General features: G+C 43.3%; 1 protein-coding gene across 2 annotated transcripts; it reads left to right on the top strand.

The window, feature by feature from the left end:
- The first annotated feature begins 30 nt into the window (after nucleotides 1-30).
- Nucleotides 31-23206, top strand: arsb (arylsulfatase B). Of its 2 annotated transcripts, XM_018736792.2 has the most exons (8): nucleotides 31-638; nucleotides 2583-2769; nucleotides 2966-3156; nucleotides 3836-4043; nucleotides 9624-9867; nucleotides 13101-13171; nucleotides 21368-21499; nucleotides 22210-23206. In XM_018736792.2, the coding sequence occupies exons 1-8, from the start codon at nucleotides 351-353 to the stop codon at nucleotides 22473-22475; spliced, it is 1587 nt and encodes a 528-aa protein (XP_018592308.2). In that variant the 5' UTR covers nucleotides 31-350; the 3' UTR covers nucleotides 22476-23206. The 2 variants fall into 2 exon arrangements, with proteins under 2 accessions (XP_018592308.2, XP_018592309.2); XM_018736793.2 differs by lacking the exon at nucleotides 21368-21499.
- Nucleotides 23207-24091: the final 885 nt, after the last annotated feature.

Below are 24091 nucleotides of genomic sequence, written 5' to 3'. Positions count from 1 at the left end.
TGTCGCCTCACATCGCCTCAAGTCTCTCTACTACAGCAGGATACACATCGTATACGAACTGCTCCTCACGTTCTTCCAAGCGCTAAAAACAAAACATAATACAACACTACTCGACAAAAATGAGAGCGAATCAGAGCTTTGTGAGTTTGCTCGTTTACTTCATACACTTTGAGGCCTCTTAAAACAAACGCCTTCCACTTCTCTTCTGCTGGCTGCCTGTACCGTACGAACTCATGGGACTTCCCCGTCAACCGCTATAAGCCTTATATACACACAGCGCGCGCGTGACTTTCGCGCACTTTTAAATCGCCCGAAAGCTTCCCTCGCGCTGCCGTTTCCGCGTTTCGTCGATGCGGCTCGCAGAAGAAGACCGCCTCGCACCCCGTATGGCGACGTTGCGCGCACTCGCCTTCTCCGTGGCGCTGCTCTTCGCGTGCGCGGACGCCAGGAGGCCGTCGCCGCACCTCGTCTTCGTGCTGGCGGACGACTACGGCTGGAACGACGTGGGTTACCACGGCTCCGAGATCAAAACCCCGCACCTGGACCGACTCTCCGCCCGCGGCGTCCGCCTCGACAACTACTACGTGCAGCCGCTCTGCACTCCCTCCCGGAACCAGCTCATGACCGGCCGCTACCAGGTAGGTCAGTCAGTGAGTCAGTGAGTGCTGGAGCCGGGCGTGTCGTGAGCCCGGAGGGTTTCTGGTTCGAGCTCCGGGCCCACCTGGAGCAAATGACGAGTTAATAGTTGAGGTCGTCAGTGTAAATTCTTGAAATGCTGCACGAATATAATAAAGCGACGCTGACGATAGTTGGGTGAGCTTCTGCTGTTAAACCAGCAGGTGGTGTGGTGGTTAGAGCTGTTCCCTTGTGTGCAGGCTTCTAGTTTCAGTCCCGCTCCAGGTGCACCTTTGGGGAGGGTGTCCTCCCTGAACTGACACGTGTAATAATTCCCTGCTCCTTCTTACCTCTTCAGTTAGACGCCGAGCAGAAGTGACTCCACGTACGTGATCAACACTTTAGGGAAATGGAAATGCATCCCAGTACATAGTACTACTCCAAGGCAAAGGGTTACATTTACATTTATTCATTTAGCAGATGCTTTTCTCCAAAGCGACGTACATCTCTCATAGAAAACACAATGTGCGCATCAGTAGTTGAAAGAGAGACTTGGATGCAGATACACAATTCGCAAGTGCAGTTAGTTTGTTGCTTTCCACCATATGTTCATCACACAAGTAGCTGTTGTTCAAAAGTGTGGTTGTACAGCCCTAGTAGTTTTTTGCATCATCTTATAATTTTATGAAGTTCACTGTAACACTCCTGCATATCTAGTACAGGCTACGCTTTCTGAGCCGCCTGTCCCATACGGGGTCGCGAGGAACCGGAGCCTAACCCGGCAACACAAGGCGTAAGGCTGGAGGGGGGAGGGGACACACCCAGGACGGGATGCCAGTCCATCGCAAGGCACCCCAAGTGGGATTCGAACCCCGGACCCACCGGAGAGCAGGACTCAGTCCAGCCCACTGCACCACCGCGCCCCCTCTAATACAGACTAGTGAAGCACATACATATGAGAAAATCTGACAGTGTAGGACCGACAGAGGCAAAAGTTGCTTTACTGGAGGTCTTTGAGTAAATGAATAAATGTTGCTCTGTTAAGCTTGTAACTGGTTACATTTTGATTGAAAAAAGGAATCAAAAAGAAGTTAAAGTGCCTGTAGCGGCTTCATATCCTGCAAAGATGTAAGGTGGACTCTAGCTTGTAAATAAGCCCTGTGGTACAGTGTAGTTCAGGGCTGTATGCTGTCTGTTATCTTAGGCAGAGGTGTCATAAAATAAAGGTTCACAATGGATTTCTCAACTGATTCTCATAAACTCTGCAAAATATACTTTTAAACGGGCAGCACGGTGACAGCCGGTTGCGCCGGTTCCTCACAGCACCTGGATTAAGGGTTTGGACCTAGGTTTGAGTCCAACTCGGTCTGTGTCGAATTTGCATGTTCTTCCTGTGTTACTGTAGGTTTCCTCTGAGTCCAAAGGCATGTGTTTCAGGTAAACTGGTGAATTTAAATTGCCTCTGGTGTGTGAATGTAAGGAAATTAATGTGTGCGGTTGCTATGTGGGAACAACTGGTAGTGTAGTGGTTAGGGTTGCTGACTTTGGCTCTAAAGGCTGTAGGTTTGATCCCTACCTCTGGCTGTAGTACCCTTGAGCAAGGTACTTATCCAGCATTGCTCTAGTAAAATTATCCACCTGTAAAAAGGGGTAAATATTTGTAACCTTAACAGTGTATATTGCTTTGGTGAAAAGTGTCAACAAAATGAATAAATGTAATGTGATGGATTGGTGTATATTGTCCATGTCTGTAGGATTTGCTTTGGCCCATGGAAATCATGCACCAGACAAGTGGTTGTTTGTGATAAAGTGAAGAATCACTTAAAAATATTCCTTATCTCTCTCTTCACTCTGAGTAACAGGAGATGGAAAGAAAAGCCCTCCAGGCCTTAAGGAGAAAATGAACGTGCGAACACGCTGCTGATGACCACGGCATAGAGATGTGTGCACTTCTGTCACCCTGTTAGATCCACACGGGCATGCAGCATGAAATCATCTGGCCTTGCCAGCCCTATTGTGTACCGCTGGACGAGAAGTTTCTGCCCCAGCTGCTGAGGGAAGCGGGCTATTCCACACACATGGTGGGCAAGTGGCACCTGGGCATGTACAAGAAGGACTGCCTCCCTACCCGCAGGGGCTTCGACTCTTTCTTTGGTCAGTCACCGTTTGGCACATTGAATTAGTTAAGACACAAAAGGCTTCTAGATATCGTTCCTGAGTAAATTGAATGCAGACAATGTGTGCTATAGAGCAAGTGATGGAAGGTGTTTTTTGCTTTTATGTAAAAGTCCTTTATGGTTCTACAGAACATGTTGTGTTAGAGCTTTTCATTTTGTTCCTCAAATCACAGGCTACCTCACAGGCAGCGAGGACTACTTCACACACCATCGCTGTGTCCCTGTTCCCCCAAACAATGAGACGCGCTGCGCGGTCGACTTCAGGGATGGGGAGGAAGTGGCCAAAGGTTATGATGGGCGGTATTCCACCCACATATTCACAGAAAAGGCTGTGGGCATCATTAATAAACACAATAAAGAAAAGGTACATACAGTTTGTTAGTTTACTGCGTGCTTTAGACTGAAAAATAATAATGGGGGACAGCAGGTGGCGCAGTGCTTAGACCGTCACCTTGCAATCAAAAGGTTCCAGGTTTATGTCCCTGCTCCTGCTGTATTAACCTTCACCAAGGTATTTAGCTGAATTTCTCCAGTGAAAATTAGCCTGTTGAATCAATAGGTAATGAGTGCCAGCAGCTTAGTGTACAAGTCTTATATTATGAGCTGCCTTGAAGAAAGGCATTGATTAACTGAAATGTAGTAATACCAGATACACATTTTGCAGGAAAGTTTGATAGTAGCAGGAATAATATGCAGATCAGTCTCTATAGCTGAGGAATTTTTCCTTTTACAAAAAATGATTTTTGCTTTGCTCAAGGTTGTTATTGAGCCCTCAGATCAAAAGGAGTTTGTCCACCTACGTCAATGACATCGAGACTTGCCAGTACACAGTATGATAGTGTGGTGTTTTCAATCTATCGTGGTCACAAAGTGCTTTTCTCAAGTTATTTTGCAGTTTTTTACGAGATTTAAAATGATGATTCTTAGGATAAACCCCTTGTTAAAAGTCTATATGATCATGTAAAGACTTAACGGGTCTTATGGAGTATACATGGTGTTATGCTCACCCTTCCCTTGTTTCATCCCTCTCCCCTGTCTGGCAGCCCCTCTTCCTATACCTGGCCTTACAGGCGGTCCATAGCCCCCTGCAGGTGCCCAGCCCCTACCTGGAGCCGTACGCCTTCATCAATGACACGGACCGTCGCCACTACGCGGCCATGGTGTCGGTCATGGATGAGGCGGTGGGCAACGTCACCCAAGCGCTGCAGGAGAGCGGTCTGTGGGACAACACGGTGCTGGTGTTCTCCACAGGTAAGGAGTAGCGCTGCCTCTCTGCACGGCTGCTCTTCGTACAGACGTGTCAGCCCTTTTCTAAACATGCCCACTGGCCAGAGTCTTCTGGGACTGATGCCTAGTAGTTGATGGAACTGGCCATCTAACCAAAGGGCTTACCCAAAACATTTGTAAAATCTTATATTTATTAATTTACCTGATACTTTTCTCTAAACTGATTTACAGTGTTAAGCTACTTACAATTACTTGGCCATTTTTTTATAGATGGGTCATTTTAGTGGAGCAATTTAGCATAAGTACCTTGCTTCAGGGTGCTACAGCTGGAGGTGGGGATCAGACCGGCAACCTTTGGGTCTAACCATAGCAGCCCTAACCACACTAACAGCTGTCCCCTGTGAGCCATTTGTGTTTAGTTTTTACTGTGTTAGTTCAGGATAAGTACCTTTGTCAGGCATAGTACTGCAGGAGCAGGGCATCAACACCAGCCAACTTCAGGTTTATAAGTCTAAGGTGTTAACAGCTATACTACCTTCTGAGTGGAGCTTTGAAGATATTGCTGTTAAGACCTGATGTTTTATGGTTCAGTGAGGGCCACATGATGAGTCCTGGCATCAGTTGCTAACTGATATTTCGAAGTAATGGTGCAAAACGGAAGAAATGTCTCAAAAGTCACAGCCACTACAAAGTGCTACTTCTCTTTTTCTGTTACATTCTTCACCCATTTACATTAATTTATGAAACAGCGTCTGTCGTTTCAGCTCTTATTTTACATGTCTGATGTGACTGTTTTTCGACTGGCAAGGATGGATCCAGCATGTCTTACAAATATCTCATTTGAGGTCCGTGTTTTAAAGACTTTAACTCATTTTTCATGTCAGTGGAGAATGTAGACTGCTCTGTGTGCAAATAGGGTTCGTTAAAAACTGGAGCATACAAAAGATTCTGCATTGGAAAAATATGAAATAATGTTGTTGTTTTTATTTTCTAAAGTGAATCGGAAAGATAGAAATGCATATGATTTGTTTGTAATAGTAACACCTAAATTAGCTATTATCTATTGTTTGTTCTGAGGCTTTTCAGTTTGTCAGTTTTTATCCTAATACAATAGATACTCTGCGTATCTCAATATATTTATATTATTACTGTATCAGCTCTGTCCTCCTGAGACCCAGCAAAAAGTTTTTGGATTTACTTACTAGACTTCTAGGAAGTTGCTCAAACCTCACCCCAATCATTCATGTGTTATCATTTAAAAGCATAAAATGTCTGACATAAGATACATTAAGACTCAGCACTGTAGTATGTACAGTTTCTTAAAAAAAAGAGTCGGGGGGTGAATGACTGAGTTTCGGGATTCTGTTTTATAAATAATCAGTTATTTTTCCTTTTGCATTTTGAGGGGGAACCACACTGTATGTTACACATGTTAAAGTAACAATGAAGTTTAGAAATGTTTCTTGCACAAGTGCTGCATCATTGCTGAAGATTTCTTTTGAAATAGGTCAGAACTGAGAAAGAAGAGATAATGCTGTTGCATACTGTCTGCTCATTACTCAACCGTATACTTTAGAAGCAACTGTAAAGAGATTCCAGGTTTACATAGTCAGAGGCCATGTCTTCTGTGTGTATTTAAATTATTGGGTGCAAGGCAGCACAACAGGTAGTGCTGTTGCCTCCCAGCTCTCTGGCTGTGGGTTCTAGCAAGAGTTTAAATCAAGCTCGGTTTCTTAGGAGTTACAGTGAATTTCCTTCGAGTATGTGACTTAGTTTTTATTTCTTTAACCTCCATGGAAAGCATAATTGTAACAGCACTTAAGGTTTAAAGGTCATAAGCTGTGTCCCTACCATCATAGCTTAGACACCAAAAATGTGATTGTGAATGAAGGTGAATATTTTACACGTAGTTAATGTGTTTCCAATCTGTTTTCACTGTGGTGCCCCTGACATGTTGTTTTATGATTGTTGCCTCCCTGGAGAAGTGAAGTGTCTTCCAGTGAAAAGCAAGTGCTTGCATGAGGTTTTGAACAATATATCTGCAAAAAACTTGCAGTTTCCTTTTTATCCCTTAAGTAGATGTGGCATTGATTATAAGTCTTGTGAATGGTTTTATTTTCCTTGCAATGAGGATTTGTAACTTAAGCAAGCCAGTTATTCCCTGTAAGGAGTATTTTTCAGTTAAAACAGTACAGTATGACCTCTCTAATGCAGCACTGGTAAAATTGCCCACTGGCCTACAGCAGGAATCCTGATTCAAATTCCTTTCGTGTCACACCAGTCATCTGTGGCAACATTGGCCTGTGTGACATTAGGTGAGTGAGGTGGTTGGGTTTCTTCTACACTCTGTCCTCACATGATCCCCTACACCCAATTGGACACCCAAAGGGCAGCAGATGGAATCAGGTGGTGGTGGTGGTGGTGGTGATGATGATTTTCTTCAAGTGGGTTGGATCCCCTGCTGAAGCCTCAAGCCTGTGGAGTGAAAGAGTGGGTGGCTGGAAGCATCTACATCAGATGGGCTGTGTGCCTGTACTGCATACTGCTTCCAAGTTGCCCTCAATGTCATGCTTCGCAGGGGAACTGAGTTTTTGGCAGCCCCTAAACTGAGAAAAAGAGGTAAAGTACATGTTGGTTTGGCAGTATGAAAGAAGTTGCGCAATACTTTGTAGCACCACAAGAGGTCCCTTTTTGCACGTTTGATTCTTAGACCATATGACCGTTGTTCAAAGTTGCAGTCTAGCCTGCAGTGATTTTCACATGTTAGTCAGAACAGTACTTTAATATTCCGCACTTATCTCCAGTGTCCATACATAGTCTTTGTGTTCAGACAGTTTTAAAAAAAAAAAAGTAAATTTTTCTCAACCTAAGACTTCACTGTGAATGGCTAGTGTCCTATAAGTTTTTCCCCACCACAAAACTCACTGTTACCTGTTGTTATATGTAATACTACTATTATATTATTTTTGGGAGGGGGGTGCGGTGGTGCAGTGGGTTGGACCACAGTCCTGCTCTCCGGTGGGTCTGGGGTTCGAGTCCCACTTGGGGTGCCTTGCGATGGACTGGCGTCCCGTCCTGGGTGTGTCCCCTCCCCCTCCGGCCTTACGCCATGTGTTGCCGGGTAGGCTCCGGTTCCCCGTGACCCCGTATGGGACAAGCGGTTCTGAAAGTGTGTGTGTGTGTGTGTGTGTGTGTGTGTGTGTGTGTGTGTGTGTGTGTGTATTATTTTTGGTGAAGTTTGTTTGAATGATTCCCATTCTGCCATTCTCCGGAGTTAGAAGAGTTGAGCATACCACATCGTGCATAAAGGAAGATAGACTTCATACTTCAATCAGTTATAAAGGCATAACAAAGACAGCAGCTCTATCATCATCATGTTGGATTTTTTAGAAAAAAAGTTGATGAGGTTGCTACTTGCCTTAAACAGCATTTCTTACTCTTAGGGTAAATTATATTCTTTTTTTGTACATAGCTTAGAAATGTCATTCGGAACAGATAGTTTTACGGAATAGTGGAATTATTAGGTAACCCTGCCATTAGTGCATGGTTGTAACAGTGATGTGTCGGGTAATTTCACGGTGATATAGGCAGCAGTCTTGTGGTATGACCTGCTTGTGTTCAATACTTAATACGTAATACGGCAAGTGTAATGGAGCATTAGCCTCCTGACAGAGCGCTGACCTCCCACAATGCACCAGTCTGTGATCACTGCGACTGCACTATAGCTGACCTGCTCCCCTGCATTCCTCGCTTGTTTGCGAGCACAAAGGCTAAAAATCTATAGTGCTTCGAGCTAGGAGATTCCCCATCACATCGTAAGGGGAACTGTAGGAACTGGGGCCGCGCGTTGTAGCGCTTAAAGAAGTGCTCAAATGGGCAAAAGATTGTGTTGTTCAAATTCCTGCATGGTGCTCTGCACATTTCTTCAGCGAATACATCCACCTAAGTAGGTACATCCGTAAGCCAACGTCCCTTCTATCCAAACAACATAAAACAAGGGGGGGAAAAAAGAGTAAAGCAAATATTTTTTAGTAAAATCAAGAATAGCTATTTGAAATGAGGTGCTTTTCACAAGGATTTCCGCATGCTGAAGCTTCCAGAAACATGGAACTTCCTGCCTTAGAAAAAAAAATTTCCCCTGTCCTTGAGAAAGGATTAAAAATATTGCAAATGCTGAAATGTGGATGCTCACCAGTGGCCTTCTGTACACACCGACGCAAAGCCTGTGCTCTGATGCAGAGCTGAAGGTGGATTGAAATGAATCTGAGAAAAGTAACGCCGTTTCCAGAACATTCCTCCACCAACCCCCGCTGCCCAGTCCCCTCTCATCCCCGTTGGTGATGTGGCTGATTTCGGACAGGGCCGTGAGTGGCTGTCAGCCTGTACGGAGCAGCCCCACATTTTACAGCGTTGTTTCACCTCACCAAGATCACCTCCTCCAGATGTGTGTTTGTGTGTGAGACAGAAATAAATAAAAGTGAGTAAATTAAGAGCAGATTTGGTGTGTTGTGCTGTGGCAAGGAGGTGGAGCACAGTGCCGGGGCCTCCCTCTCTCCCTCCCTCTCACCACCTGGTTGATGGTGTTATACGGGGACGCCCTGGTCTCCGTCTCTCACCAGACACGTTCTTTTCAGTCTGCTGGACGGCAATCGGGGCCACTGTGTGCTCCAGATGGATACCTAACCTTGATTTGTGCTTTTATTACCATTCCACTGTGGGATTACACTGTTATGTGAAGAGCTTGTTCTTTATGCCATAGTTGCATTAAAAACATACTACTGCTGTGGTGGCACACATCAGGACATGCAGCATATCACTGTCACACAGCTGCCAGTCTTAAAAACGTGGTGAAGTCAAGAAGTTCTATCTAATATATGTTGAGCCGTCACAGAACATGACAAAACTTCACATGGGGAAAGGATTGCCATCTGGCCGGCGCTACAGAGCACTGAGCACCAGGACGGCCAGGCACACGAAAAGTTTCTTTCCTCAGGCCGTCTAGCTCATGAACAGCTAAATTCCCCCTAGAGAGTAAACCAGTGCAATACACAACTCTATCTATCTATCACATCATATCTCTTACATTCCCTTGCATTTGTATAGAACATACCTGTACATACATATGTCTAGTGATTATTTTTTGTATATTGTGTACTTTATATATTTTTTTATCCTTCATTCACATACTCTATCTTCTCATCTGTCTTGTCACTGTCATTCTGTCTGTGCTGTGGAAGTTTGTCACCAAGATAAATTCCTTGTATGTGTGAACATACTTGGCAATAAAGCTCATTCTGATTCTGAAATGACTCGGCCTCATTTCGATCAACAGGTGGCATAATGTCTCAAGGTGTCACATTGCGATCGAAAAGCCAGAGTTAAAATCCTGCTTCCACTCGTAGTGCTTTTGAGCAAGGTACTTACCCTGAATTTATACAGTAAAATTATCCAGCTGTGTAAATGGGTAAATTGGAGTTTATTGTACCAACATAGCACTGTGAGCTAAATGAGCATAATAATAATTCCTTGGTTTTAAGGTGTATGTTGTTGTGGGATGTTAAGTTCATGTGAAAACGCTGAAAGTGGCCCTTGTTTTCTTCGCAGATAACGGGGGTCAGACGCTAACGGGGGGCAACAACTGGCCGCTGAGAGGCAGGAAGTGGTCTCTGTGGGAAGGTGGGGTGCGGGGCGTGGGCTTCGTGGCGAGCCCCTTGCTCTCTCGCCCTGGCACCGTGAACACAGAGCTCATCCATATCTCCGACTGGCTGCCCACGCTGGTGGCCCTTGCTGGCGGGACCATGAATGGAACTAAACCCCTGGACGGCTTTAATGTGTGGGACACAATCAGGTGGGTTCCAGTACTGGGCTCCACATCCCTTAGAAAGTGTATTGTGTGGGTGTGTTGTAAACATCAGCACTTGGTAAAACAAAAAAAAAAAAAAAAAAAACATACAAATACAAAAAGTCAGTGCTGATAGCACTGCAAGGAACCTTTCACTGACGTGCACTCGCTATTTACCGTGCCAGCCTAAGGAATCTTTACATCTGCTGATTATATAAATGGTAAAGGTCCTTTTTAGAAAGATGTGTATCATGGTGATGCAGCAGATAGCTTGGTTGTAAGATTGAATCCAAATCAGTATGTGTGGAGTTTGCATGTTCTCATTCTGTTTGCGTGAGTTTTCTTCCACAGTCCAAAGACATGCAGTTCATATGGATCGGCGATGCTAAACTGCCCTTGTGTGTGTGTGCGTGCGTGCGTGCGTGCGCGTGTTCGCGCGGCTGCAATGTGATGGACTGGTTTTCCGGTTGTATTCCCCCCCCAGTTTTCCTCCCACCACAACCCTGATTGGGACAGGGGGTTGGAAAAAGTGAGTGACTGTGACTGACTATATCAGCAACAGTTTGGAGTTGGATTCCTTTCGATCAGCAGCTTTATGTGGATTTTTTTTTTTGAATGACTTCATCATTCAGTTTATTTAAAGTTTAAAAAACACTCAGTATAGGGGAGCAATTATTACATCATTTAAAGAAGTATGGTATACTGTAATGTGCTGTAGTGCAGATGTTTCATCCTGAATTGGTGCTTTGAAGGGTTACTTTGCACCCTCATCACACAAATGCGCGCTCTCTCTCTCTCTCTCTCACTCACACACACACACACACACACACACACACACACACACACACACACAGAGAGAGAGACAGCCACGTTGCATCTCCAGGAGACAGCTCAGTGTTGATGTGTCCATTTCCTGAGTCCCATCAGAGATTTTCAGGATCTTCCTCGGTGAATGAAGCCCTCCAGGACGCATTGGTTTCTGTGGAGTCAGTGGTGTCGAGAGGGAAGTTTCCAGAGGTTTCTTTGTCCCCCCCTCCCCCTCCCCTCTTGGTTGTTCCAAAAGAGGTTTTTTATCTCTTGGCCTTTTGCTCAGACTGGCAGCTGTCCCACCTCTCAGAGAGATGGGCCCTCACTGATATGGAAACATCTTGCCTTGTTTGATATCTTCAGCAGTGAAGGGCGCTTCCTGCAGGGCTCCAGTGGTCAATGGGCCTTTTGTTGAAGTACTGCTGAGGTGTCCAGGAGGAGAAGTTTCCTGAATCCTTCTTGCACTGCGGTGATACGGGACAGGAGGAGGTGGAAGTTCACTATCAGCCAGTGTTTTTTTTTTCCTCGCATTTTGATGACGCTCGCTGGAAATGGTGGTTCTGACATATGATCCTACAGCTGCCAAATTACTTGTACCATTTTAATGTGTAAAATACAACAACTCCCTAACCCGAAAACCTCCTTTAAGCGATAATAGTTAACAATAAGCTTGATCTGATGGTATTATTTAAGTTACACACAGTTTGTGTTTGAACATGGTAGTCCAGAGCCTATTCTGAAAGCATAAAGTTTGAGGCAGAGTTCACCTTGGATGGGACACCAGCCCATCACAGAGCAATCTGACCCATGCATAGACACAAAAAAGGACAATTTGGAGTCATCACTCCACATGAAGTAAACGTCTCTGGACTGTGGGAGGAAAGACACACAAATATACAGAACATTCAAATGCTACACTGACTGAACTGCTTCAATCCCACACCTGAATTCATAATCCTGTGGTGCCACCGCCCCACCACTGCACCACTCATTTTGTTTGACTGCATTTTCCATAAGACATAATGCTTATTTCTAGAGGCTACGCCATTTCAAACTACGGACGATGCAAATTACGAGTGAGGGCCTTGCACCCAGTCTGTCACTGGTTTTTACTCTGAATAAGCATTCCTCTCAAGCATAAAACCTTTCATACCTTTACTAACCATGTTACCCACTGTATATTGTAGCGTAGCAACCAGGATTTTGAAGCAGGAATCTGGTCATAAACAGAAACCCACCCATCCAGCCCACAGCTGGGCCAAGAAAGGAAATTTTAAATTAAAAAGGTTTTTTTTTTTTGTTGTTGTTGTTAGCACGGTAGTGTTAAGGGGTCTAGGGAAGAAGCTCCTTTCATTAAACAGTCTTCTGACCATTTTCCTATACCCCCCCCCTCCGCTTTGTTCTTGGAGTCTTACAAGATCTCTGAAACCTTTTTTGCCGAGGTACTGCATTTGCTAAATGAAATGCCTACATAAAACACCTCTGCAGCTAAACAAAAATACATTTGCTTTACGTCCGGGAAAGCACAACAAGCTGTGTTAAGGCAGAATTGCAAAGAGCATAGAGCTTAACGTATACAACGTATGTCACGTTTTTCGATGTCGAGCGACTCTAATAGCAGCGATGTTATTGCACTGCGCTGCGGTATGGGCTCTGCAGCTCACACCCTTGCGTTTCCCCCACAGTGTACAGTTGCAGGTACGCAGCAGGGAGGAAGGCAATTGTTAGCCTCGTTTTCTTAGCTGGCTGCTGCGAAGTGGCTCTTTATTGTTCTGTGAGGCACCAGTGACTGTCGCCTGAGCCCCTTGACTCTGATTCGCCCCCTTCCCCCTCATGATTGCTAGTACTTTCTCATGTGAGAGACATTGGAGCTCCTGCAGAGGTTTGAATTGCAGCAGCAAATATTATCTATCATCTCCTTGCTGGAAGGAGAAGAGTCTTTCCAGTTGGCCAGGAAAAGTGTTACTGATCAGAAACACTAAGGCACATGTTACGTGGTTGTCTTTCACAAAATATTGAATGAAATAGTAAATTCTTAACATTTTATCTTTATAAACAAGGTGTCCACATTCACTGCCAGTGTGGAGGAAAAAAACATAGGAAAACTGAAAATTTAAGAATATGTTTCGATGTAGGTGAGACACGAAAACAATGTTGAGATTCTGGCTGAACTCTGCTCCTCTGGGGTAAGGATTTGTTGTGTATGTAGTGATCCCTAACGTACAGCTTCCTCCACCGTCAACTGTGCTCAAGTCCCAATAAGCTGAGCGAGCTGCTCCTTAGGTTGAGGGTCATCAGCTGGCCTGCCTGCAACATAAAGCTCTGCTTCTGGTAGTTTACATTTTCCCTGGATGGCAAGGAGTAAGAAGAGGAAAATGCTCTGGTCATTGAGAAGAGTGATAAAACACTAATAGTAACTGCCTCTCTTCTAGCAAAGGGAATCCCTCACCCAGGCAGGAACTGCTGCACAACATCGACCCGCTGTTTGAAGACATCTCACCCTGTAAGTACTGCCTCCCCTTGCATCCTTTTATTAGGAACGTCGCATCTGCGCTGCGTCTTCTGCGGTGAGGCTGCATATTGACCCACATTGGATGAAAATGTTATGTTTAATGTCTACAAACATAGATTTTTTTCAAAATCAGAGGTACATAATCCATCTATTGTGCTTTTTTCTTGACCACATCTTGTGGTATGTATGAAATATGGTAGAGGGTTATCACACCCTCTTTTATACAAATTATCTACAGTACCAGACCAAAGTTTGCGTATTCTTTCTGGGAGCTAACTTCTTTCCCACATTTAATAAGTTTGACCAGGAAATGAGTTGACATGATTTCCCAGATCTTCTGTAGTGGCTCATAGAGATGTAGGACACTTGCCTGTCTTTCCAGCTTGTCCTGTACAGGAATTGCCCGGGTGTACTCAAACTTTTTGGTAGATAACTAACTAATAACTAATGTATATGTTCTCTGCACCTGTTCATTGTGTTCCTACTGGTTTGGTGATGCACATTGTCATTTGTCTGCCATACATTTCCATGGTGTTCTTAACCAAAGCCCAGATCTAGTTAAATCACAAGACTAGTCAATGCACAAGTCTGGTGCTCCTCAGATGTTCCACTAGTACTTTTTAACTTTGTGGTAAGCACTGTTGAAAGCTGGACCCACAGTGTCATATTTTCCCTTACCTCACTTATTAAATCATAATGGCAGCAGAGTATGGTCTTAGGAGATTTACGGCACTTAATGAACAGCCAGAACTTGTCAAATCTCACAGAATGTTCTGTTTGCATGTTTAAATGGCGTGTTACTAGACCAAAACCCCAAGCCTTAATATCTCTCAGTTCTTTGGCCTAGTTCAGGATGATGTAATTCTCTGTCCCCCGGTTCCTAAATGCACAGCGCAAAGCCCTTTGGCCCGGTTCTGACTTCCTGGTCGTCTTGTTTATGTAGGGGCACAGGATAAGCGACATGTTGGTTGAGATCAGAGCCCATTTATTAATCAAATTAATTCACCGGTGGGATTTTGCACATGGCCAGAAATTGTTCAAGGCTACAGACGAAGACCTTCCCGCTGAATGTAACACAATGTGGCACATCCTGCCTGTTAGCCAACCGTGACCAGAAGCTGACCTGGCAGCGCTAGTGTTGGGGGCCTTCAGAGTGGTTCACAAAGTGACGTTTGCCTTGACCCTTTACACTGTGTAGAAACTAAGAACTCCAAGCAAAGGCCTGCTAATCAGTCCTGTTTTTTAATCCAGAAATTTGAAGAAAGTAACACGTAAGTAATTTTCCTGGCACTGTGCAGGTGGTTTGTTTTACTGATGTCATCCAGCAGAAAGAAGGATTAATTATACCAATAGTAGGTTAAATATTTTCATGTTATAGTTTTGTAAGAGGAAAAAAGACCATTTTGTGTCCTTACTGCAAGCTTTTCAAATTGACCTGTAATGACAATCTTGGTATATGGTTATCTATTCAGTCAGACGTGTAATTTGAAACAGAAGACATGGTACTCGGAAAGGTTTACATAAATAACACATCTGATTTTTGGAATTGTGTTCCATGCTGACACTTTTGAGAAATGTATTTAGTTGAACACATGGATGTTTGTACTGTAGCCATTCAGGGTAAGTACCGTTGTTTACCATTTGTTCTCAACAGGGACCTTCCTGGTAACTGAACTGGTAAATTTTCTCTGAAAAAGATATAAGACTGATCATCTTATCAAATAGTATTTCTCATCTTGTGCAGAAGAATATATAGCTGAGTGTTGCCACTGGGATTGTTACTGACAGACATGCAGAATTGCCTTCACGTGAGTGACATCCTTTATACTGGCAGCAGTTGTTATGGGAAATGCAGAGGATTTCCGCAGAGGTGGGTGGTGGGTTGCTTGTCAGAGCTCACAGGAATGAGGCCACTTGGACGTGGTACAACTGTTGGTGGTTTGGATTCTTATCAAGGTGTCTTGTATAGATTGGACCAGTGTCCACACCCCTGCACGCACACACACACACACACACACACACACACACACACACACACACTGAGGTTGGAAACCACTCTTACACCCAGATGGAAGTGTTCACCCTTCTACTTTTATGGTCATACTGAAACTCACAAGATTTATTACAGAGATATTTATTATGCTTTATTAGCTGTTTGTTAATAAATCAAAACACTTTGTCTGCCATTCAGTTCCTTGTCTTTGTATGTAATATCAGTATTTGCGTCTCTAATTAAATGGCTGAAGAATTTGTCTTGGTTGTCAGAAATATGTAATGCTTTTGGTAGAAAGGCATTGTTTTTTCAGCAGCATGAATATGTAGACATCCTTCCATCCATCCATTCATTATCAATAAAAACTTGCCCAATTAAGGGTCACAGTGTTCCGGAGCCTATCGTGAAAGCATAGGGTTCAAGGCGGTGTACCCGCTGCATGGGATTGCCAGTCCATAGTAGGGCAACGGACATGTGAACATCCCCTGAAATTACTGAAGCAGTGTGTAAATGGTAATTTGCATACAGAAACACTTAGAAATAACTATAAGGATACTTGTACTACAGTTAGAGCTTCTTCCCTTGGACTCAGAAGTCACAGGTTTGGATCCTACTGTCTGCTGTATTGTCCTTGAATAAAGTACCTACTCTGATTTGCTCAAGTAAAAACTTAACAGACTGTGTAAAAATAATAAATCACTAGATAGCTTGATGTTGTAAATTACTTTGGAGAAAGCATCAGCTATATGAATAAATCTAAGGCATGGGGTCTTATCCCAGAGACTGCTCAAGTTAACAAGATGCCACACTAAAGAAGAGTCACAACTTTCTCATGCTTGTACATCCTCTGCTCTGCTGTTACCACATGCTCCACAGCATCATCCAGAGCAAAAGGTTCCCAACACAGTAGAATCATGGTAGCACACAGTCCCCCGCTCCCTCTGTGTGTCCATTCGCGGTGCTCAGTGGTGCACGGGGCACACACAGTGTAAATCGTGTCCTGCTCTGCATGTCCAGGCTCTTTACTACTCATCTGTCATCTGGGCATGCAAGTCCCCATCACTCCAAACCTGGCAGCCTGTAGAGCCCCAGAGGCTACCAAACATGCCAACTACAGTTTCTGGGAAGCAGCCTTTTTTCTCAAAGTTATCCTTCCCTTTTGATGTAGCACGCCACTGCACTGTGATCTGGCCTTTTAGCCTGTTTCCAATTATTACTTGCTGCAACATCACAGTTCCTCTATCTTTAACTCGGTGCCCAGAATTTCATCTGTTTGGGCTCAGCTTCACGTATTCCCTGGACTCCCACGTTTGTCGCTCCTTGAATACACAAGGCGGCGTGCAGTTGCATTTCATCATGGCCCAGGATCATGCTGAGAGGAGATGCATCCCCAGCCTGCCCACCTCCCCCACTGATTTGTCGCTGTAACACACTGCATATGTGTGTGACTCAAAACAGAGTAGACTTTCGGGAAATTGGGTGCATTTCAATGAGACGCTGTGCTGACTCACTCAAAAGTGTAAGGTATATTGTGTCCGTATTCTTCTGGAAGACTCTCACTCTGCCAGTGTGAATTTTAAAATGTCCCCGAATTACGAGCGAGTTCCGTGTCCTAAGTCTGTCTTTGAGTCGGACTTTGACGTGTCGTAACAGTTAGGTGGGTATCTAACGTCAGTTGATCAAATGTCTGTCTTAATATACAGTATATCGTGTACCTTTCTGTGCATAAAAAACATTAAAGAAACACTTTGGATACACTTAAACATCTTTAATATAACAATGCAGTAGTAATAATAATAATACAATGTAATGATAACTAATAATAATAAATGTAACTACAGTATTTAATAAAGAGACATAGAAAGAGATAATAATAAATGTTACTACTGTGATGATGAACAGAGGACATGGAGGAGGCTGGACCCAAGTGCAGGGTTGTTTATTCAGAATCGAAGGACTAGACCTGTTCTCGTGGTCGGGGACGAGCGGATGGTTGGTCAATTGGCGCACTGAACAGAGGCGAATGTTCGAAATCATGGTCGACGGCGGCCGTTATCAAAGGGACCTGGAACGGGATTGGGAAACAATGAGGGACAGGAGTTGAAGAGCAGAGCAAGGTAGGTTTGAGAATGCGCACGTGGGGGTTGATGTCTGGAGTGCGATTCCGCAACTGGGAAGAAGTGTCTTTTGTAGCTGAGAGAGAGGGAGGGACAGTGTGTGTGTGCTCGCGCACGTGCAAAACATTACTGAAAGTTTAATGTTCGCTTTTCCATTGTTCATTGACGTTTCACCTTTCGCTTTATTATTTTCACTTTAGTTTCAGTCGTGATCGTTTTCCTTTTCTTGGATGCATCACCATCGCTTGCATCACATTTATGCTTTGGTGCCATGGTTAGAAGGGTAAAAACAAAACCATTAAAGCCAAATACAATAACACACGAGACACTGTTAACAGCAACGTGGTCCAACTGAAAAGAACCGAGTCTTTGTCCTACCTCTCGGGCTCACGTCTCCCACCCACAAGCTGACAGAGTAGTGCCCGTTTATTATTACGAACCATTGTATATACAGTAACTCAAATTTTTAATCTAATAGGCTTAAGTATGAAGTTTTCACTTGATTGTTACTTAAGGGTGATTAAAAAAATCAACTTCCGGTCAGTAATGAGGTGGTTCGTAAGTACAGCTTGTACGTAAATCGGATGCTCTTAACTCGAGGGCTGCCTGTACATGATAAACTTGTTAGTAATGAAGACTGAACACACACGCTTGTTCTCCCCTTGCCACATGTTAGCTTGTGATTACATTTACATAAATTTATATAGGTGATGCTTTTCTCCAGAGTAATTTATTCATTTAGCTGGTGCTTTTTTCCAAAGAAACTTGCAGTGCTAAGCTACCAATTTATACAGCTGGGTAATTACTTTTTTCTGGAGCCATTTTAGGGTAATTACCTTGCTCAAGGGTACTATAGCATTAAGTGGAATTCAAACCTGCATCTTTTGATTGCAAGGCGATGGCTCCAGCTACTACACTATCTGCTGACCCAAGAACTTACCGGTAAAGTTCTTTTTAAGTGCATTAATTGGATTTGTGCCTAATATGGACTTTTTGAGGTGATGAGATTGGTCATTCGATTAGCTGCTTGTAAAAGAGTTTTACCCTGCAGGCTAACATCTTTCTCTTAAACTTAAAAAGCCAAAATACAGCTGTCTAGATGTTACTCACTGCTAGAACTGTGGTGCTGCCTGCAGTGGAATAACTCTGATGAAATAACAAAACTCAAATCCATGCCAAGACCAATAAAATGCTGGCCTTCTGCATGGCTGAAGACATTTTAAGAACTGGAGCCCAACCAATGTTTCTAAAAAAAAAAAAAAGTAATTATGATCTGCATTCAATCCCTTTAAAATGCAGAGCCATGTTTCATAACCTGCTGTGTCCCATACAAGGAGGAGCAGGTAGGAAAGTGTCCAGGCCTCTTGCCTTATAATCGGATGGTTCTTGGTTTTTATAGCACTCCTCCTGACATACTCTTTATTGGTATTTATCCTGAATTGATAGAGTAAAAATACCCTGCTGTATAAATTGGCAAATTATTGCTTAAAGGAAAAAGTTGTCTTGGACAAAAACAAAATATGAATTCTGTGTTAGAATAAATTCTTACACATTTTTCAACAAGAATGTCTTGCTGAATAAGTTGATAAATTGTTATAAGTACCTTACTATACAAATGTAACATAGTAAGTAATTTAGGAATAAAGTGTGTATGTGTTTAAATAAGCCATTGGATCTGAGGGATGACAAACAAAAAGCTCACCGGGGTACAGCCTAAAGGGGGTCTGTTAGTAGTCCTTTTAACATTTTTAATGGGTGACATTTATAGAATAATGTTAAATGCTCTAGTTGTTCCCACTTTTATTAATTCCCAGATGCGTCACTTTGATTTCAGACTGGACATGTGCAGCTCTACATACGTTCTCCATTCCCACCCGTTTTCTCGTAAAGTCTGTGTCACACTGAAGTCACACTCCTCCTGGTATTCTTTGTATTCGCAGTCGCTACGTCTAGCACTGCATATAGCAGCAGTTCAAGAAATCCTTACTCAGTGCATACCCACAGATGGGATGAACATTTTATCCTTCTTGAAATTCCAGACAACTAATGTAGGTCTGGTAGTTACTTGATGGCACCAGTTCCTCATCAAGTAGAGTAAAAACTTTTTTGGCTTTGAGATGGAATAAATTACTCCCAAGTTTAACGTTCCAAAAACTCAAACGGCACTGGAGGCTCCACCGTTTCCTCCCTGACTCTGTGGAATCAGATCTCCAGGATGGCCAGACTGGTGGGGGCAGGGGCTCACTCTAGTACCTTCAGGCAAAGGAAAGGTGCTGAATGGTGCCCAATTCCAGACTCACCCCTGTCCCACTTGTGACCTCTCCAGTGGCTCAGTTGAATCCAGATGTGGGAGACCATTAGGGGAGCTTCTTTCCCCATCCTTAATGGGAAGAACAGATCAGTTCTATGTACTGGAAAGAATGGCAGGTTCTCTTCTCACTGGGACCAGGTCTGCTGCTCTGGTTGCAATAGCACTAGTGGCAGCATCAAACTTCTGTACATCACTGGTGCCTTTTCTGTGCCTATTGGGTATAGCTAACTGGAAGGAAGTTGCCTTAAAAATGCTTTAAAGCACAATTTCAGTGATCACTTGTCTACGTTTAGAAAGGAGAAATGTGGTTTGCACATTAACGTTGAATGTGGGAAATGTGCTTTTGGAAGCAATCGAGATTAATTACTTTGAAATCTGCTTAATGAAGAACATATTGTTTGGATCAGCTTCAGCCCATAGTCCCCCTTATTGCAAAGATGTTTCTTGTGTTTCCTCAAATTATTTTCTGTCACTGTAGAAGAGGTATGGACATCATGTTGAGAGCTGTTCATTCATTTAATGTTCCATCATAAGAGTATCCCCTCCCCGGGTAAAGTCAGCCTAAAGAAGGGCATGCATGCTATGGGGAGATTTTTGCTTTGGTCTCAACTGGATGACCAACTTGTGGACCATGAAACAGCCCACAACATCCATTTCTGAGTTCAGAGTAGATCTGTGTTTATTTACATGAGCTAGAATGGTTAGGTAGTTTCTCTGGCTTTATCAGTGATGCCTTTATTTGCTTCGGAATTATGTCATTGTCCTATGACTGATTCATGCGTGGGGGGCAGGGTGACACAGCAGGCAACACTGGTGCCTCCCAGCTCTTCGGCTGTGGATTTTAATCTGTTTCGGTCTATGTGGAGTTTGCACTTTTTCTTCATTTTCACGTGGGCTTCCTTTAGGAGCTCTGGTTTCCTCCCACAATCCAAAGATATGTGTTTCAGTTGAATTGCTGACTCTAAATTACCCAAAGCATGTAATTGTGTGAGTGAATTAATGTGTGTGTGTATTCTTGTGCAATACACCCGGCAATAAAGAAATAGTTACTGGAGATGGATGGGTGAACGAATGATAACTCCAATTCCGAATGCCAGTACAAATAAGTGGTGTGATATTGCACTTCAAACTAGAAGCATGTTTCGACTTTTGATATTGAAATTTGAATGTGGTTAAAACTTCAAATTGTCAGATGTAAGGAAGGAGGAAAACTAACAAACATTATATCCTGAAACAGGTTTCAATGTGCACATGTCACTTCTGCCAGTTCAGTTTTTACTCACATTTTCCAGTAGATGGCTCATAAATACTAAGACATTACTGCTGACTTTATAGTTCTCCGTTCCAGTTCCGGTGTGGCATTCATCGCTGCTTGACATTTTTACGAGAGCATAAGCCTTAGGAAGAATGAGTACTTTTTTACCACGCCGCACTCTGTCTTCAGAATTTTAGTATAATTCCTCGAAAACACTCACCGTTCAGCAGCTTTTGCATTCCATCTATTCTGAATGAAAAAAGTTCTTTCACGTTACGTTTATTTGAACGCCATGGATGATGGAGGCTCCCGACAAAAGTGCGTTTCTCAGGTATTCCCCACACACCTCACAACTCTGCCTCCACCAAGGTGTTTCCTTTCAAGGCTGTTTGCTGCGCGCGCGTGTGGCGTTTCCCTGCGTTCAGCCATTTCTCTAGCTTCGCCTCTCGGCAGGGTGCTGGGAAAAGAAAATGGTCTCCATTATCAGTTCCTATTCTCTGCTGCCGTCCAGGTCCTGGCAGGGAAACCGGGTTGACTTTGGCCGAATCCCGCGGTCCAGAGCCGTGGTCTCGCTCCAAATTCAATGTGTCGGTTCATGCTGCCATCCGCTACAAGAACTGGAAACTGCTGACTGGTTACCCAGGTAATGCTGTTAGCTCTTTATTTCCACTTACCTCCTGTGTCAGCTTACACTGGGTTTTGAGTATGTTTTAGTTTATATGTTTATCTTGGTTTACCACTTGTGAAATGGGTTCATTTATCGAGGCAATAAACATGGACCATCTTTGGATCACAGCATAATCCTGGAGGTAGGTTTAGGGGTTAAAATAAATAATGAGCTATTGGGTTGGATCTGTCAAGCACTGAGTTGTGTAGCAGTTTTTTTTTTATTATTTTTTATAACGAAGGCCCCCCAAAGAGGCTTACAGTACTGTTAGAGGCCAGTTTTCAGAGTGCTGACATGCGCTCTGTTGACTTCTCTGTGGGTGTTCAAGAAGGGGCGTCACGCAGAAGAATGGCATAAACACCGTGGTCTCCCCCGCTGGGCACACCAACCCCAGCCAGCACCAATCGGGCTCAGAATCAACAGTTCCCTGCTAGCACAAAGCTCCTTTCATATATACCGTTTTGTTTAAGATTCCAAGACTAATGTTCCTAGTGAAAGTAAGATAAACAACCCAAGACGGTGTTGAACATTGCTTTGCCCTCTTCAGGTCTGATGTTTGTGGCCTTCTTTGTGTCATCACAGAAGGCTGCGTGTGAGGAGTAGCTTTGTCTCGGCTCTTTTCGAATGCATTGCTCACCACCTATAGCAACAGTGATACCAGCGCCTTTGTTGTTTGCTGTCTTTAGGCTGCGACCACTGGTTCCCACCTCCGCGGATGGCCAACACCCCAGAGGTCGGCAGGACGGCAGCTACCCTGAAGCCTGTGATGCTCTTTGATGTAAAGGCCGACCCTGAGGAGAGGAACGAGGTGTCCGAGAAGAATCCTGAAGTGGTGGCTTTTCTTCTGGCCAGGCTAGAGCATTATGCCAAAACCGCCAAGCCCGTCATCTACCCTGACGATGACCCCAAGTGTGACCCAGGCTCAGGCGGAGCCTGGGGTCCCTGGGCTTAAGCTTCCCAAAGTCTACAAAATAAGTGGCAGCTCTAGGCAGTTGCAGAAGGCCAATCCTTTTTACTTTGCCTGCCTTACCATCCATGTGCCTCAGAAAACCGATGAGATCATAGGAGATTCCTCCATATTTGTTTGATGTTAAACGACCACTGATCATCCAACATTAGGGGTCTTGTCACAAAATGAATGCTTCCTAAACTTTATAAACTTGAGTGACACTTTTTTATGTGAAGTGTAAATGCAGGAGAATACTTGAAGGAAGTACGATGTAAAACAACGACTACCCAAGAAGGCTGCTTTGGTAATCCTGTGACCCAGAGCAAAAATTGCGTATTTAGTTTGAGGAAGGTTCTCTTCCATTCTTTAATTATAATTAGTATTTTTCACACAGGTGATTGTTATTCTCTAATTCAATTTTTTTTTTTTTTACGGATGAAAAACTGATTGCCGATTTCATGTTTTTATAGTCAAATTTGTTTACGTTGTTTAAAATGTTTTATTTAGAAGATCTCTATGGTATTCAAAATATTTGAACTTTAAAAGTTCCTTGTTTTTTGGAGCATATTAAAATATTAGAATTATATCCTGAACAGTCACTTTCCATATCGGACATCACTGGAAGCCCCTTCAGTTTGAGTGATTTGCACATACATATAGCCACAGAATGTGATGCAGAAAATCTTTAAAATGTTATTAAAACTTTTAACATTTACCAGTTAATAGTTTTGTTTGTCAACCATAGTTTACATTTAAATTTATTCATTTAGCAGATGCTTTTCTCCAAAGTACTGTACATCTTATAGAAAATACAATGCGTGCATTACATTAGCAAAGAGACTTAGATGCAGACATGTGATTCTGAAGTAGTTTCTTTCCACCATATGAATCAATGTACATCACAGTCGATAATTCCTTCCTAGTTTTTCTTTTTTTTTTGAATTTAAAACTATATGTACAAATATTTGCGTTACGTTACAGGAGTAGTTGCGTAAAGGATTGTCCATTGTTGAACAGGTATGATCTCAAGAATTTAATAGATCATTGTCGAAGTGAGTCCAGAATAAGTCCATAGTTACAGGTGGAATTCAAAAACACAGACACAAAGATGTATATTACGTATTTTTTTATCCAGTGATATTCATATCAGGAAATTATTCTTCATAGGAAGGGATGATCACAGAGAGAAGATTTATGAGTTTGTCTGGTCGTTTCCATGATCACATTTACAATGTGTGAACATATCTAGGAGTTTCAGAGAACAGGTGTTAGGCAGTTCTAGGTATAGACAGTCATAGTTTTGTCTCCTTATGACCTACTAGGCAACTTCCTTCGTTGTGTGTTTGGTAAATTTTAATTCATACTTCTTTTTTTTTTTTTTAAACTTAGCCAAGAATGTTTACTGATGAGGGTGAGTAGCACTGCTGCCTCACAGTGCATGGAGCTCTTCAGGTATAAGTTTGAATCTAGCTCAGTCTGTGTGGCGTTTGCATTTTCTTGCTGTATTTGCGTGGCTTTCCTCCAGTGTTCCTCCCACAATTTAAAGACTTGCAGTTCAGGGTTAGTGGACACTCTGAATTTCCCATAGTCTGTGTGTGTGTGTGTGTGTGTGAGAGACT

Source organism: Scleropages formosus, chromosome 6 (genome assembly GCF_900964775.1).
Source record: "Scleropages formosus chromosome 6, fSclFor1.1, whole genome shotgun sequence".
Lineage (NCBI taxonomy): Eukaryota > Metazoa > Chordata > Actinopteri > Osteoglossiformes > Osteoglossidae > Scleropages > Scleropages formosus.
The sequence above is the reverse complement of the archived record's forward strand: the minus strand, read 5'-3'. Positions and strand labels throughout refer to the sequence as shown.